At 46.1% G+C, this 15,352-nt stretch overlaps 1 protein-coding gene across 1 annotated transcript in view; it reads left to right on the top strand.

Moving 5' to 3' along the window:
* The window catches only part of MAPK1 (mitogen-activated protein kinase 1), a 150,012-nt gene extending 134,903 nt beyond the window's left edge, over positions 1-15,109 (top strand). Inside the window, exons 8-9 of the mRNA XM_082263551.1 lie at positions 538-665; positions 13,975-15,109. Coding sequence (XP_082119677.1) covers positions 538-648 — 111 coding nt within the window. The 3' untranslated portion in view covers positions 649-665; positions 13,975-15,109. The remainder of the gene's footprint in view (positions 1-537; positions 666-13,974) is intronic.
* The last annotated feature ends 243 nt before the right edge of the window (positions 15,110-15,352 follow it).

The raw sequence follows: 15,352 nt of genomic DNA, 5'->3' as shown, positions 1-15,352 counted from the left end.
AAAATGGGGGGGGGGGGGGGTCGCAATACATGTACATATCAGCATGTTTTAGCTCCTGAAATGCTGCAGAGATTGAAAAACAAATGACGTGCCCGAGAAACGGTATGCTTCTACCTTCCTCTTACACACAACTACACAGCTCTAAAGTCCTTAGCATTGTTTGTCAGCCCTGCCTACTTCAATTCCAACAGATTACAATGAGCACATATACAACTTCATATGGACATGCCTGCTCTTGGTCAGTGATGGGGTATTGAAATATTGGATTACTCTGGAGCTTTTTTTTTTTTTTTTTTTTTTTTAAACTACAGTATTCAACAATCATAGCTTCTATATTTTCTTTTGTCACTGGTTCTTTTTAAACGTATCAAATTAGAACTGGTAGTCCGTCCTGCTCATTGTTGCACGGTTTCTTTAGTTTTAACCCCTGCTGTAACACTATAATTTGACACCTGCAGACATCTTTTTCTTGGCAATTATGATTTATAGTTCAAGTGACTAAGTTTTTTTTTTTTTTTTTTTCCCCCCCTAATTTAGCCTGTTGCTGAGGCACCCTTTAAGTTTGAAATGGAGCTGGATGACTTGCCCAAGGAGACACTGAAGGAGTTAATTTTTGAAGAAACTGCTAGATTCCAGCCAGGGTACTGACCGTAAATTGACCACAGGTAATATATATGTGAGCTTATTTGTAATTACAATGCAAATGTTTTATTTATGCAGTACTGTTTTTGTTACACCTTTTACTAATGTCTTAAGTGTAACAGATGCACAACAGTGCTCAAAGAATCAGTAACACAGTTGCAGCTGGGCTGTTGTCTCCCCTATAAAGTCACATGGATGTTCAATATCATGAAATTATTTGCTGGCTTATAGTCAGAAGATTTCCCCCCTTAATGACCAGGCCATTTTTTGTAATTTGGCACTGCGTTACCTTAACTGACAATTGCGCAGTCGTGCAACGCTGTACCACGCCTCCGGCGTATACTTTGGCTGAAGTGCTGGACTGCGGATCAGACTTCAAAGAAGGCCTGGACTGATCTGCCTTTTCAAGGAGATCGCCTGTTTGGAGCTACCCTGGATGACATCATTAAGGGTCTCAGAGGGGTGTAGAGTACCTTTCTTCCGCAGGCTAACAAGGGTATAAGGACCCTTGTCAGAGCCAGGGTCCCTCCTTTTCTGCACTCAATACGTTTTTTTCAGGTGTTAACAAAGGTGTTGGCTCTGATCCTGGCGCTGTTGCGGCAGCGGGATATATCGGTCCTGGGTTACCTGGACGATCTACTTCTCCGTGCAGAGTCTACTACGGTGCTGGAAACACATTTGTAAATCCCCATGAGAACTCTAGAGGAGTTTGGGTGGATTCTGAACCTTCTGAAGTCGTCCCTGGTCCCTTCCTTGAGACTGGACTACCTGGGCCTGACTTTGTACTCGTCCTCAGCCAGGGTGTTTCTTCCGGCAAAAACTCCAGACTGCAGTTCAGCTGTTGCTGTCCAGCAAATAGTCATCCCCTCGGACCTGTATGAGAGTTCTGTGACTGATGGTGTCGTCCTTCGAGGTGGTCCCCTTTGATTCCACACAAGGATCCTCCAGAAGGAAATCCTTCTCAAATGGCACAAGAATGCAAATTCCCTGGACATTCAGATTCAGCTGAGCCGGGTGACCAGGGAGTCCCTGATCTGGTGGCTTCAGTCCCTGATGCTCAAGCAAGAAAAATCATTCCTCCCTATATATTGGCTCCACGGATGCAGGTCTGTCGTGGTGGGGGGGGGGGGGGGAGTTCTCAGCAGGTTATCTGCTCATGGAGTCTGGTCCCTGGAGGAATCCAGGTTACCGATCAATGTTATGGAGCGGAGAGCGATCCGGCTTTGCCTAGTCCACTTGACCGGATGCCTGCCGGGTTACCTAGTGCGCATTCAATCGGACAATGGCACAACCGTGGCTTATGTCAATCACCAAGGGGTCACCAAAAGTGTCTTTGCAACCTTGGAAGTGGCATACATCCTTCATTTTGCGGAATGCTTTTGTTCCAGCTCTCTCCGCTGTTTACATTCCAGGAGTGGAAAATAGGCAGGCGGAGTACCTCAGGCCTTGGATGCAGGGGAATGGTCCCTCCATCTGGAGGTGTTCCAGCAGTTGTGCCTTCGTTGGGGCACTCCAGATGTAGATCTGTTGGCGTCTCGGGTCAACCGAAAAGTACGCGCTGGTGGCCCCATGGGGTCAGTATCGGCTAATGTATGCCTTTCCTCCTCTCAAGTTCCTGCAAAGACTTTGCAGGATCAAGGCGGAAGGGATTACGGTCATTCTTGTGGTTCCGGACTGGCCTCACCGGTACGCCGACCTGGTCAAGCTAGTCACAGACGCTCCTTGGAGACTTAAGGGCCATACACACTAAGATTTTCTGAAGACTTTTTCCTTCAGATTTAACTTTTCTATGTAGTGCAAGGGCCTGCCAGATTGCATACAAATTGAAAGTATTTAGGTCTGACCTCATATTATATGGTTTTGGTAAGTCTAAAGGAAAGTCTTCAGAAAATCTTAGTGTGTATGGCCCATTACTCTCAGGGAGGATTTCCTGTCTCAAGAGCCAATCGTCCATCCTGCTTTACGGTCGCTGGCTTTGATGGCTTTGCTGTTGAAAGCCAAGTGCTGAAGGACAGGGCATTGTGTTCTTCAGTGATTCCCACTCTGCCTAAAGCGAGGGAGAAGACTTCTAGGAAGATTTCTCATCGTATGTGGAAGTCATCTATTGCGTGGTGTGAGTCTCTTGGGGCTCCCCCTTGCTCTTGGTGGCTCGGACATTGGTTTTCCTTCAACGGGGAGTTGATCAAAAGTTGAGTACTATCAAGGGTCAAGTTTCGGCCTTGGCAATTTTTTTCCAAAGGCCGTTGGCCAACCTTTCCCTGGTGCATAACTTCTTCCTGGAGGTGCGACACTTGGTACCTCCGTTGCCACTTTGGGAGCTTAGCTTAATTTTGGTGCCATCTGTTCTTCAGAAACCTTTTGAAAGTCTTTGGGAGATTCCTCCGCTTACCTTATCCCAGAAGGTGGCCTTCTTGGTGGCTATTTCTTCTGCGCGCAGGGTGTTGGAACTGGCGTGCATCCAGTCGTTCTCCCTATCTGGTGGTTCACAGAGATGAAGTACTTTGTCCGGATTCGTCCGAAGGTGGTTTCCACTTAAATGATATAGTTTTACCTTCTTTGTGTCCTAAACCAAAACATAAGGAATTTTCACTGCTTACTTTGGATGTGGTTCGGTCAATCGGGGTGTACTTGGTGACTACTGGGTCTTTTCGAAAGTCAGATTCGCTCTTTGTACTCACGGATGGTCCAATAAAAGAGCTGCCTGTGTCTGCTGCCACTATTTCCAGATGGATCAGACAGACAGTTGTGCTGGCTTATTAAAGTCAGGTTCCACCTTTCCCTGTTAAGGCGCTAGGGCTGCGCATTTTCACTTACCTCACGATTCGATGCGATTACGATTATTAGGGTCGTGATTCGATACAATTCGATTCCGCGATGCATCACGATTACTGCCCATGCCCAGCCCACTGCCCAATGGTTTTCAAAACTTTATCAAAAAAAACAATCAAGCAGTCACAAATAAAAGAATCCTTTTTATTTTCATTTGCTTCAAAGGACACTTTCCTGGACCCTGTCATGGCCTGCAAGCCCTGCATACTTTAGTGCACTTGCACTGCAAACATATAGGAAGGTCTGAAAATGCAAACAGCATAGCAGAGACAGACAACACTAGTATTTTACTAGAAGTAACAGTAAAATTAGTAAAAAACTGTAGTAGTGCAGTTTACTGCTTCATAAAAGAAAATATTAATAAGCCAGGTCTACCACCATTTAAAGTACAACTAAAGGCAAAACTTTTTTGATTTTGGATAAAGTTTTGCCTATAGTTGTACTTTAAAGGCAAGCCAAGATAGAAGAAGCCAGCCAAGCTAATATTCTTGTGAAAATGGTCATCATAAATTCCCACAAAACATTTATATATAAATCCTTTTATGTGAATATACATTGCAATAAATTCCAGGTGTGCCATAACCTGTCCTCTACAAAACAGAGCACTTCCTGACTAGTAGCAAACATCAAGGGTGAACCTGGCAATAGTGCACTGCTGCATAACTTCCATGTTCACCGTGATGTTTGTTTCCCTCTGCAACTGCCAGTCAACTCAAGTGAGTTGATGGATTGGCTGCTAGAGGGGAGTTACAAATATAAGCTTTAAGCTTATCAATTCACTTATGTCACTTTTATGTCACTTACTTTACAGAAAACGTTACCTGTCCTGCAGACAGTCTCTGTCTCTACCACAATTAAACCCAACTGAAGCCAAGCCAAAGCCACCATTAGAGGAAGGAAAACCCTTGACAGAGTAAATCATCAACTGAAGCTTAAACCTTGAGTAAATCTTCATGGGATCACAAAAAAACACACAACACGATTGTCTGCATCAGAATCATGAGAACTGAAGAAAGGTTTGGCATTGGCACACTGGTACAACTCAAGGCATATAGGTTAGGTCAGGTTTGTGTGTATTTGTGATCCAGTAAAGATTTAATCAAGGTTTTACGCTTCAATGTATGATTGATTTAATCTTTTAAGGATGTCCTTTCCTGTACCGTGGCTGCCTGGCTTGCCTTCAGTTGTCTAGATACACTTTTACCTTTATTTGTTTGGTTGAGGGAACCCCCTACACTTGCTATTGCTACAGAGTACAACAGACCAGCAGACAGACATGCATTGCAATAATTTCCAGGTGTGTGCCATAACCTGTCCTCTACAAAACAGAGCACTTCCTGACTAGTAGCAAATATCAAAGGTGAACCTGGCAATAGTGCACTGCTGCATAACTTCCATGTTCACCGTGATGATTGTTTCCCCCTGCAACTGCCAGTCAACTCAAGTGAAGTGAGTTGATGGCTGCTAGAGGGGAGTTATACAAATATAAGCTTAAATAATTATCAATTCACTTATGTGAATGGACCATTTTTGAAAACAAGCCATTCTCCATCTCTCCAGTGCCAGAAAAGCTGTAAAAAATATAAAATGTTCCAGGTTCACTGCGATTGTGTTTGCCCCTGCCATTGCCAGTCAACTAAACAGTGTGTGTGTGTCGTGACTCGTGACAACTCAAAAGCTTATACGCAGCCTCAGCATCAACTCCACACACACACTCACACTGTGTGTGTGTGTGTGTTGAGTTAATGCTAGAGCTGCGTTATAAGCTCTTGAGTTGTCACGACAGTCAGTCACGTTACAGAAAAAACTTTACCTGCACTGAGCAGCACTCTACCATGTCGTTTACATCTGTAACTGAAGCCAAGCTAGCCAACAAGCCACCATTAGAGGAAGGAAAATCCTTGAGAGAATAAATTGTAAACTGAAGCTTAACCTTGAGGAAATCCTATGGGGGTCACATTCACAAACTCACAAATATAGTATATTACACAAGAATCCACAATTGGTGTATTTATTTGTGATCCGACCAGATTTACTCGAGGTTAAGCTTCAAATGTACAAGTTATTTCTCTCAATGATTTTCCTTCCTATAATGCTGCACTGTGGCTGGCTTGGTGTCAGTCAGTTGTCTAGAAGAAAATACACTTTAATATTATTTATTTGGTTGAGGGTTAAATGAACCCCTGCCTAGTTGCCTAGACACTTTTAGTGTGAAGCAACGGAATGGATTGGAAATGGACACATTGGACAGGACAATCTTCAAAAACAAACCAGCAGTGCTATAAAACAAGACTGGTGATGTGACTGACTGGTGACTGGCGGCAGATTGAATTAGTAATTACTAATTCATTAAAAACATGAATTAGTAATTATTTCAGTGCTTAGCATTTGGGAACATGTAGGTTTTTCTGTAAGAACACTAGATGATCCACATGCTCAGGTTTCAGACTGCTTCTTTTCGCTGTTAGAACATCTCCTGCAGTAGAGAAAACCCGCTCTGCAGATACACTTGTACCTGGGATACACAAGTATTGCTTTGACAGCTGAGAGAGGAGGGAGAATATGACCTCATGCTCACGCCACCATTTCAAAGGGTCCTCAGTGAGAGGCAGAGGTGGGGCTTTACAATATTTTTCCATTTCGTCTTCTGCCTTGGCATAGGGGGTCTTAGGTTCTATTGCACCATCAGTGAAAGACTGCTGCAGCAAAGTCATGAGCAGCGATGTTGTGGCCTTTTTTTTGGGAGGAGAATGGCTGTCCTCAATGGGTGTTGTTTCTTCTTCCACAGTTGCTTTTTCCCTAGGCACTTCATCCACATTTGTCCTTCTATTAGATGTAATCTGTGTGTTTGAACAAAAGATAGTATAAGAAGAGCTGAACTGACTAAGAGTGTGATTCATTGATGAGGTGTGGGAAACTGCACGGTAATCCATACCATACAGTTCCACTTCCCACACCGCATCAGTGAATCAGGGCATGTTGTTACACAACACAATGTAGCTGAGCTTCTAGCTGTCTGGGAGGAAACATGATGAAATTCTAATTACCTCCAAAGATGCAGCCTCCTCAGTCACTCCTCTGTATATCTCCGATCTCTCCTCCTCTGTGAGAATAAAAGGCAGTCCTTTAAAGCGAGGATCCAGTGCAGAGGCTGTATGAAGGATCTTCTTCTCTGCCTCACTGCTGTACCTCTTCAGGAGATCTGTTTTGATGGCATTCTTGATCTCATGGGTCATGGCTGTGTCTCCCATGGTGTCTGTCATGCTCTGGAGCAGTTGTACATTTAGAGGGGCAATGAGAGACACTGTTGGGTTGCGCTCTTCTGACATCAGCAAGGTTGCATCCTTCATTGGCTTTAATGCACTCACAGCGTCCTCTGCATTTGACACATCTGTTTCATTGAGAGTGCAGAGATCAGACTCTCCTTTTCTGACTTCTGGAGACAGCAAGGTGGCACAAACTGCAGGTTGTTGTTCTAAGAACCTCTCGACCATGTCATATGCGCTGTTCCATCTTGTTGGCACATCAGTTATTGGCTTACGATTCTTCAGGCCCAGACATTTGTTTCTCTTTTAGACAGTGGCTTGCTCTAGTGCTACAATGGAAGACTGTGGATATTCGTCGCACTCTGGCGAGAAGCCTGGAGAGCGTGGCCCCTTTCAGTGCCCGCTGACATGCAAGATTGAGTGTATGGGCAAAACATTTAACATGAGGAAATTTACCAACTTGAGCTGCAACTATCATGTTCGCCGCGTTGTCGGTCACAAGCACTACAGATTTATCAGACAGCTGCCATTCTTCCACGATATGAGACAGTAGCTCTGCCAGATGAGCACCTGTGTGAGACTCATAAATGGCTCGTTTGCAACACATGTGACAAGACCTGCCAGTCCTTAGTAACGTAATGTGCTGTTATTGTAACATAGGACTCCGTTGTGACTGAAGTCCATGAATCACACGTTATTGCGACTCGACTGGCTTGGTTCATTGACGCAAGTACCTGAGCTTTGGTGTCGTGGTAGAGTGCAGGTATAACGTTTTCTGTAAAGTGACTGCGTGATGGGATCTTATAACGTGGCTCTATCGTCTTCACAAGGTAGCGAAACCCGGCGTTGTCCACAACTAAGGCCGTAGGTCCTTGGCGATGAAAGCTGCCACAGCTTTGGTTAGTTTCTTCCCTTTTTCTGAGTTGGGCGGATAAGTTGACAGTATGGCATCAATTCTTGGCTGATCTGGGTCTAGCAGTCTTTCCTTGGCAGTGGTGGCACTGCTGGTGGCGACAGGTGTTACTAACTCAGAGTGAAAACGGCTAACATGGTTTCTCAATTTCGTAGTATTCCCTAGGTATTTAATTTTTGTGTGACAGGCTTTACATACGGCGTGTCTTGTCCAACTCACGCTTCCCTGTGTGTTCGTAAAATCCGAAATGTGCCCAGATGTTTGCTCTTAAAACGCTAGGTGCATTTTTTATCTCTCTATCTTTTTCTCCTTCTGCCATTACCACCATACTACCACGTATGTGACGGAGACGGATGACGTAAGTTGCCAAACAAAAAAAAAAAATAAAAACCACTTGTAAACTAAGCCGCAACAAGTCAACCAAGCAACATCTTTCATAAAATATGACTGTCTGTCTGTCAGACTCCCTCTTATGCATGCACTGAGCCAAAACCCCCGGGGCCCCTCTTACCCCACAGCTGCCTGTGACAGTGACACTGACAGAGACCCCCCCTCCCCCACAGCTGAGCTGACAGCCGGACACACTGACAGACCTGGATGTCCCACTGTCCCACACCTTCCCACAGCACTGACAAACACTGAGTGAGTCCCCCCCTTGCCCAGACCCTCACAGCTGACACTGACAGAGACCCCCCAGGCCCCCACTGACACTCAGAGAGCCCCCCTGGCTGCCAGACTGCCACAGCAGAACAGTACCCCCGGGCCCCGACCGACCGTCCCCTGTCCCAGCCCCCCCCATCAGACATCCCCCAGAGATACAGACGAGACCCCCGTGAATGTCATGATTATACAATTATTTGTTCGGACTAGTACATACCTGCTGCTGTGTGACTGTGTGGGTTGTTGTGCACTGCATTGCAGAGGAGGACAGGTGCTGTGCTGCTCTGTGGCGGGCGGCTGGCGTCACTGGTCGTGGCGGCGGCTGGGCCTGGGATGGTCGGCTACGGTGAGGCTGCCGGCGCTGGCTGGCTGCGATGGGGACGCACTTGGGGCTCCTCGCTCCTGTGCTGTGGAGTGTGGACTGGCTTGTGGCTTGGCTGGCTGGCTTCTTGGCTGCAAGGCCGCAGGTGGGACGCAGATACACGCGGGGGATGTCTTGCTGCGCCTCGGCCCGGGTCAAAGAGACGGAAGGGGAGGGGCCTTTTTATTAAGCTCCCACCACTAACCCACCAATCCGCTGCCGATCTTGTGACTTTTTCTCCCTTGCGCGATAGGGCGTGGCCGCGGCTGATGACGTCATTTCCTAATCGATTATGCCGGCAACCCGCATCGATGCAGAATCGAGAAGGGTCGAATCGCGATGCATCGATCTTTCGATTATATTCAGCAGCCCTATAAGGCGCATTCTACTGGGGCGCTTAGTGCTTCCTGGGCTTTGTGCCATCAACCATCTGTGGTTCAGGTTTGCAAGGCGGCTACCTGGTCACCTGTTCACACCTTTACCAAATTTTATATTATATTTTATATTTTTTTTTTTCTCTGTCCCTTTAGAACAGGGGTGGGGCACCTTTTTTCTGCCAAGGGCCATTTAGATATTTATAACATATATTTATATGACTATATATTTATAACATCGTTTGGGGGCCGGACAAAATGATCAACTTAAATAAAAATTTGTAGTAGCCATTTATATGTCGCACCACTTTTTAAACTAACCAGTGTATGTTAACACTTTCGCCTCCCTGGCACTGACTATCCTCCGAGTTGGTCCTGCCTGGAAATGCAAAGCAGTCCTGAAAAAAAATACATGCCAGCCGTGTAAGTTTTTTTTTTTTGTCATGGTAGATACAAAAACACAAGCTCACTGACACACATGCTCACTACAGACAACTCATTGGCAAACACATGCTCATTACACAGTCTGCAACTGCCCTCAACACAATCTGCAATCCCCACAATGCAATCTGCGATCCCCCAAAACACAATCTACAGTCCCTCACCCCCCAAAAAGCACAATGCAATCCCTCACCCCACAAAAAAACACAATCTGTAATCGCCCCCTAAAAAATCTCCAATCTGTATTCCCCCTCAATCCCCCAAAAACACAATCTATGATCACCCATTCCACAATCTGTAATCCCCCTGCCCACACAACACAATCTGCAATCTCCACAATATAATCAGACCGATCATGTGAAAGGGGCCTAATGCTGCTTTCACACAGATGCACTGCAGTTTACCTGCTGGCGGGTACTGCCGGCTCAGGCTGGTACACTGCTGGCTGGTACTGTGCTGTGGGTACTGCTGGCTGCTACTGCTGTGGGCAATGCTGACTGGTACTGCTGCCTCAGGCTGGTACAGCTTGATGGTACTGCTGGCTCAGGCTGGTACTGCTGGCTCAGGCTGGTACTGCTGTGTGTTAATGCTGCGGGTACTGCTGGATGGTACTGCTATGGATATTGCTGGCTCAGGCTTTTACTGCTGTGGGTACTGCTGGCTTAGGCTGGAACTGTGGGTACTGCTGGCTTAGGCTGGAACTGTGGGTACTGCTGGCTTAGGCTGGAACTGTGGGTACTGCTGGCTTAGGCTGGAACTGTGGGTACTGCTGGCTTAGGCTGGAACTGTGGGTACTGCTGGCTTAGGCTGGAACTGTGGGTACTGCTGGCTTAGGCTGGAACTGTGGGTACTGCTGGCTCAGGCTGGAACTGTGGGTACTGCTATGGGTACTGCTGGCTCAGGCCGGTACTGCTGGATGGTACTGCTGGCTCAGGCTGGTACTGCTGGCTCAGGCTGGTACTGCTATGGATATTGCAGATTCAGGCTGGTACTGCTATGGATATTTGGCTCAGGCTGGTACTGCTGGCTCGGGCTGGTACTGCTGTGGGTACTGCTGGCTCGGGCTGGTACTGCTGTGGGTACTGCTGGCTCTGGCTGGTACTGCTGGGTGATAATGCCGTGGGTACTGCTGGGTGGTGATGCTCTGGGTTCTGCTGGCTCAGGCTGGTACTGCTGGGTTGTGATGCTCTGGGTACTGCTGGCTCAGGCTGGTACTCTTGGGTGGTGATGCTCTGGGTACTGCTGGCTCAGGCTGCTACTGCTGGGTGGTGATGCTCTGGGTACTGCTGACTCAGGCTGGTACTGCTGTGGGTACTGTTGGCTCAGGCTGCTACTGCTGGGTGATAATGCCGTGGGTACTGCTGGGTGATAATGCCGTGGGTACTGCTGGGTGGTGATGCTCTGGGTACTGCATGCTCATGCTGGTACTGCTGGGTGGTGATGCTCTGGGTACTGCTGGCACAGGCTGGTACTGCTGGGTGGTGATGCTCTGGGTACTGCTGGCTCAGGCTGGTACTGCTGGGTGGTGATGCTCTGGGTACTGCTGGCTCTGGCTGGTACTGCTGGGGTGGGTGATGCTCTGGGTACTGCTGGCTCTGGCTGGTAATGCTCTGGGTACTGCTGGCTCTGGCTGGTACTGCTGGGTGGTGATGCTCTGGGTACTGCTGGCTCTGGGTACTGCTGGCTCAGGCTGGTACTGCTGGCTCTGGGTGGTGATGCTCTGGGTACTGCTGGCTCTGGCTGGTACTGCTGGGTGGTAATGCTCTGGGTACTGCTGGCTCTGGTTGGTACTGCTGGGTGGTGATGCTCTGGGTACTGCTGGCTCTGGGTGGTGATGCTCTGGGTGGTGATGCTCTGGGTACTGCTGGCTCAGGCTGGTACTGCTGGGTGGTGATGCTCTGGGTACTGCTGGCTCAGGCTGGTACTGCTGGGGTGGTGATGCTCTGGGTACTGCTGGCTCTGGCTGGTACTGCTGGGTGGTGATGCTCTGGGTACTGCTGGCTCTGGCTGGTACTGCTGGGTGGTGATGCTCTGGGTACTGCTGGCTCTGGGTGGTGATGCTCTGGGTACTGCTGGCTCAGGCTGGTACTGCTGGCTCTGGGTGGTGATGCTCTGGGTACTGCTGGCTCAGGCTGGTACTGCTGGGTGGTGATGCTCTGGGTACTGCTGGCTCAGGCTGGTACTCTTGGGTGGTGATGCTCTGGGTACTGCTGGCTCAGGCTGGTACTGCTGGGTGGTGATGCTCTGGGTACTGCTGGCTCAGGCTGGTACTCTTGGGTGGTGATGCTCTGGGTACTGCTGGCTCAGGCTGGTACTGCTGGGTGGTGATGCTCTGGGTACTGCTGGCTCAGGCTGGTACTGCTGTGGGTACTGCTGGCTCAGGCTGGTACTGCTGACTCAGGCTGGTACTGCTGGGTGATAATGCTCTTGGTACTGCTTGCTCATGCTGGTACTGCTGGGTGGTGATGCTATGGGTACTGCTGGCTCAGGCTGGTACTGCTGTGTGTGCTTCTGGCGGGAAGTGCTGGCTAGAGAAGAGCCACGCTGGATGAAGAAAAAGCTGATGCTTCCTGTCTTCCTGTCTTGTCTGTCTCCTCACAGGTGGAGTGCATTTGATATCACTCTGCCTATGACTCAGACTGTCAGAATGGAGCCGGAACTATAAGGGAACCATCGGGATGAATTTTCAAGCATTTTGCTTGGGCACCCTGGTTGAAAAAGGCTGGTCTATCCCAGTACCTTTCCCTGGCATCCCTTGACTTTTTGGAGGTTTGGTGTTGATCAGTGAAGAATTCTACACCTTGTGGTCAATGAACCCTTCCCCCATTAGGTGCTTGTGGGTTGTACACCCTGCTAACAATGGGTTTGATTTACCAAAGGTAAACAGTCTGTGCACTGAAAGTGCAGTTGCTCTTGATCTGAGGGGAAACATGCAAGTAAAATTAGAAAAAAAAAAAAAACAGCATTTTTGCTTGCACATGTTTGGATGATAGAATTCAGCAGAGCCTCATTTTAGAGCTTCCCCTCAGACCTAAAGCAACTGCACCTGCAAGTGAACTTGAAGGTGCAATGGCAGTGCACAGTGTATTTGCCTTTAGTAAATTGTGTCTCCCCTACATTTGACTCAGTCTTCTTGTAGTCTCCTACTTAGTATCTTGATTTTAAGATGAGGTATCCACATGGTCCCTATGGATCAAGACGTCTCTGGCATGACACATCAATCTCTTGGGGTGAATGGGTTAGTCTCCACATTTCCCCCAACCTTCTTAAAATTGCATATACCTGTGATATCGTGAAAAACCATGGTACTCAAAAATCTCCATCGGTGACCCTTTATAAGCCTTTACAATTCATGAGTTTGAAGTTAACTTTGAGCTCTGGTGCTAGAATTCTTGCTCTCAGGCGTTTGTGCGTGTGTGTGTGGTGCAAACATTTATATACAAACCCTATGCACATGTTTGCTTTTTTTTTTTTAACTTTATAGCAATAATAAACACACAAGTATACATTCATTATATTGCAGCTTACCGATTCTTAGATGTGAGGGTTGCATTCCTTTTATCTCTTTTAGGCTTTCTTTTTGTCATCTGATGATCCAGCCAGTAAGTCTGTTGTTTTTCAAAAGAACATGCGTTTTTCAAAAGAACATGCTCTCTTCCAGATGTATAAGTTTACAGGGATAGACAACATTTTTTTTTTTTTTTTTTACCACTGACAGGTAGGCTTACAATGATCAGCTTTTATTTGCGTAAAACCTTTATCCTAAAAGGAAAACCTTTGCTGTAACGGCTTATAAATTATTAGCTGGAGTTGAGCTTCAATTTGTTTAGTTTTTTTTTTTGTCTGCTAGTGCATCTAACACTCCCCTTCCCACAGACTGACAATGCTGCTGTCCAGTTGGGGCATTTTAAGGCAGCCCCTACATTGATTTTTTTCATTCAACCAGCAGGCTGAACTAAAAAAAAAAAAAAAAAAAAAAAATCTGATTACCCCATACAACCATTCTAGTAGGGTGGAGGGAAACCCCTCCTGTTGTAGTATGGTATACTAAGTTCAAGAACTTCTTTTGGGCAACATGCGTCCCGCAGTTTTGTTTGTGCGATTTTTCGGTGCGACAATCGCTGCAAAATCGATCCACGTTTTGGATGTCACAGAGAAGATATGACATCACAAACGCGTCCCCCTGTTAGCTGCAATTGTGGAATCTTGGGGAGAATCTTGGCAATTCCCCCTGCGATTCAAATCACCTATGGGTGAATGGAGCCTTACTGGTTCTGTATGTGTTCTGTGTAAGGTACCATAAATAGAAGTGTTTGTTGATAATTCTGTGCTTAACCTGTATTTGAAAACTTATACAATGCACTTCATAAATGTTTGGAAAAAATGTTATGTAGTCTTGTAAAACTAATTACTAGAATTAATGCTTCAGTTAAAGTGGAATTGCAATTGTGTTCTGCTACTGCATTAAAATTTGTTTTTCTTTTAAAGGGAAAGGCTGTGAAGGACTTCATACTCCGACATCTGTGTTCTTGACAGTTCTTCCTCCTTGGCCATGTCCTGTGACCCATCTCCGCTTGTCCAGTCTAACTCCTTTGGGCCATTAAGGAGGGCGGTTCCTGGTAGTTGTGGCTTTTTTATGCTTCTGATGAATCTTTCAATCTGGAGAAGTGTTCTCGACACTCCTTTCGTAAAGCCCTTTTGCAGTGTGGTACAGCAAGCACTTGCTGATAACCCTAAATAACTGCTTGTAAATTTATTTTCTTTTTTTTATATATATATATAAATACAGTGGTTTATTTCCCATGAAGTGGACAGTGTCCTGACTTTTACAGGCTTTACATATTATGTTGAACCCATGTTACTGATGACTGTGGTAACTGGCATTATTTTTGTTTTTCTTCTTTTTGGGAGAGTTATTTCTCTGGGCACTTTAAATCAACGGAGAGCTCAATTTACTCACACATATCATTTTAAACCCATTTGCAGTTAGAAGCTTTGAAAACCTGGTGGAGATCATTGTATAATATCCAGGTTTTCTCTGGCATGTAGCTGAGCTGTGTGAGAATTTTTAACCATTTATGTGCTTGAGGGACCTGATAGATACAAATCCTATTCATAAAAAAACCTGCTTGTACATCAAACTCGATAGCAACAAAAAAAAAGCTGCTGCAATATACCATTTATAATATATATAAATATATACTTCTATATCTGTAACTTGGGGCATTGTGCCATGCACTGGCCTTTATAGGTCTGCGTGTTTCATGTATGGATGAGTTGGAGCAAGAAGAGCTTTCATAGGACAGAAATAAAGCAAGCAAGTGAAACCAAAATCTCATACCTTTTATTTTCAGTTGGTGTTGGCATGAGGCCCCACATATTGACTTAAAAATAGCATGCCAGTGCTATTTCTAGTGGAGCCAAGTTCACTGAATGTTTTGATGCTTAAGTGTAATTTTCCCTATACATAAAATAACCAGTGATGGTTACCATACTGTAACTAACCAATACTGTATCTAGTTATTGGGGATGCCAATGTTATTCTCAACAATCTCTCCCCTGCCCCCACTTCCCAAGATGGGAAAAACATCTGTGTATAAAGCTAACCCTTTTTTTTTTTTTTTTTCTTCTGTGTCATGCTGGAGCAGCAAGCAAGCACTAAACTCTTTTTTAAATTGTAAAACATTCTTTTCTGCAAGTATTTGTTCTTGGAGTTGTGTTCTGTGGAGTTTTAGATGTTCTGTCCCAGTGCAGTGCCTCCTACTTTTTTTCCTCACTGCTCTTTGTGGTGAAAGATTTGCCTTGTTTCAGATGACCGTGCCCTCGCATGACTGTTAAGCTTTTCTGTGCAAAGATTGTCTAAGTG

This window comes from Pelophylax lessonae (genome assembly GCF_965119305.1).
Source record: "Pelophylax lessonae genome assembly, chromosome: 1".
NCBI lineage: Eukaryota > Metazoa > Chordata > Amphibia > Anura > Ranidae > Pelophylax > Pelophylax lessonae.
The sequence above is the reverse complement of the archived record's forward strand: the minus strand, read 5'-3'. Positions and strand labels throughout refer to the sequence as shown.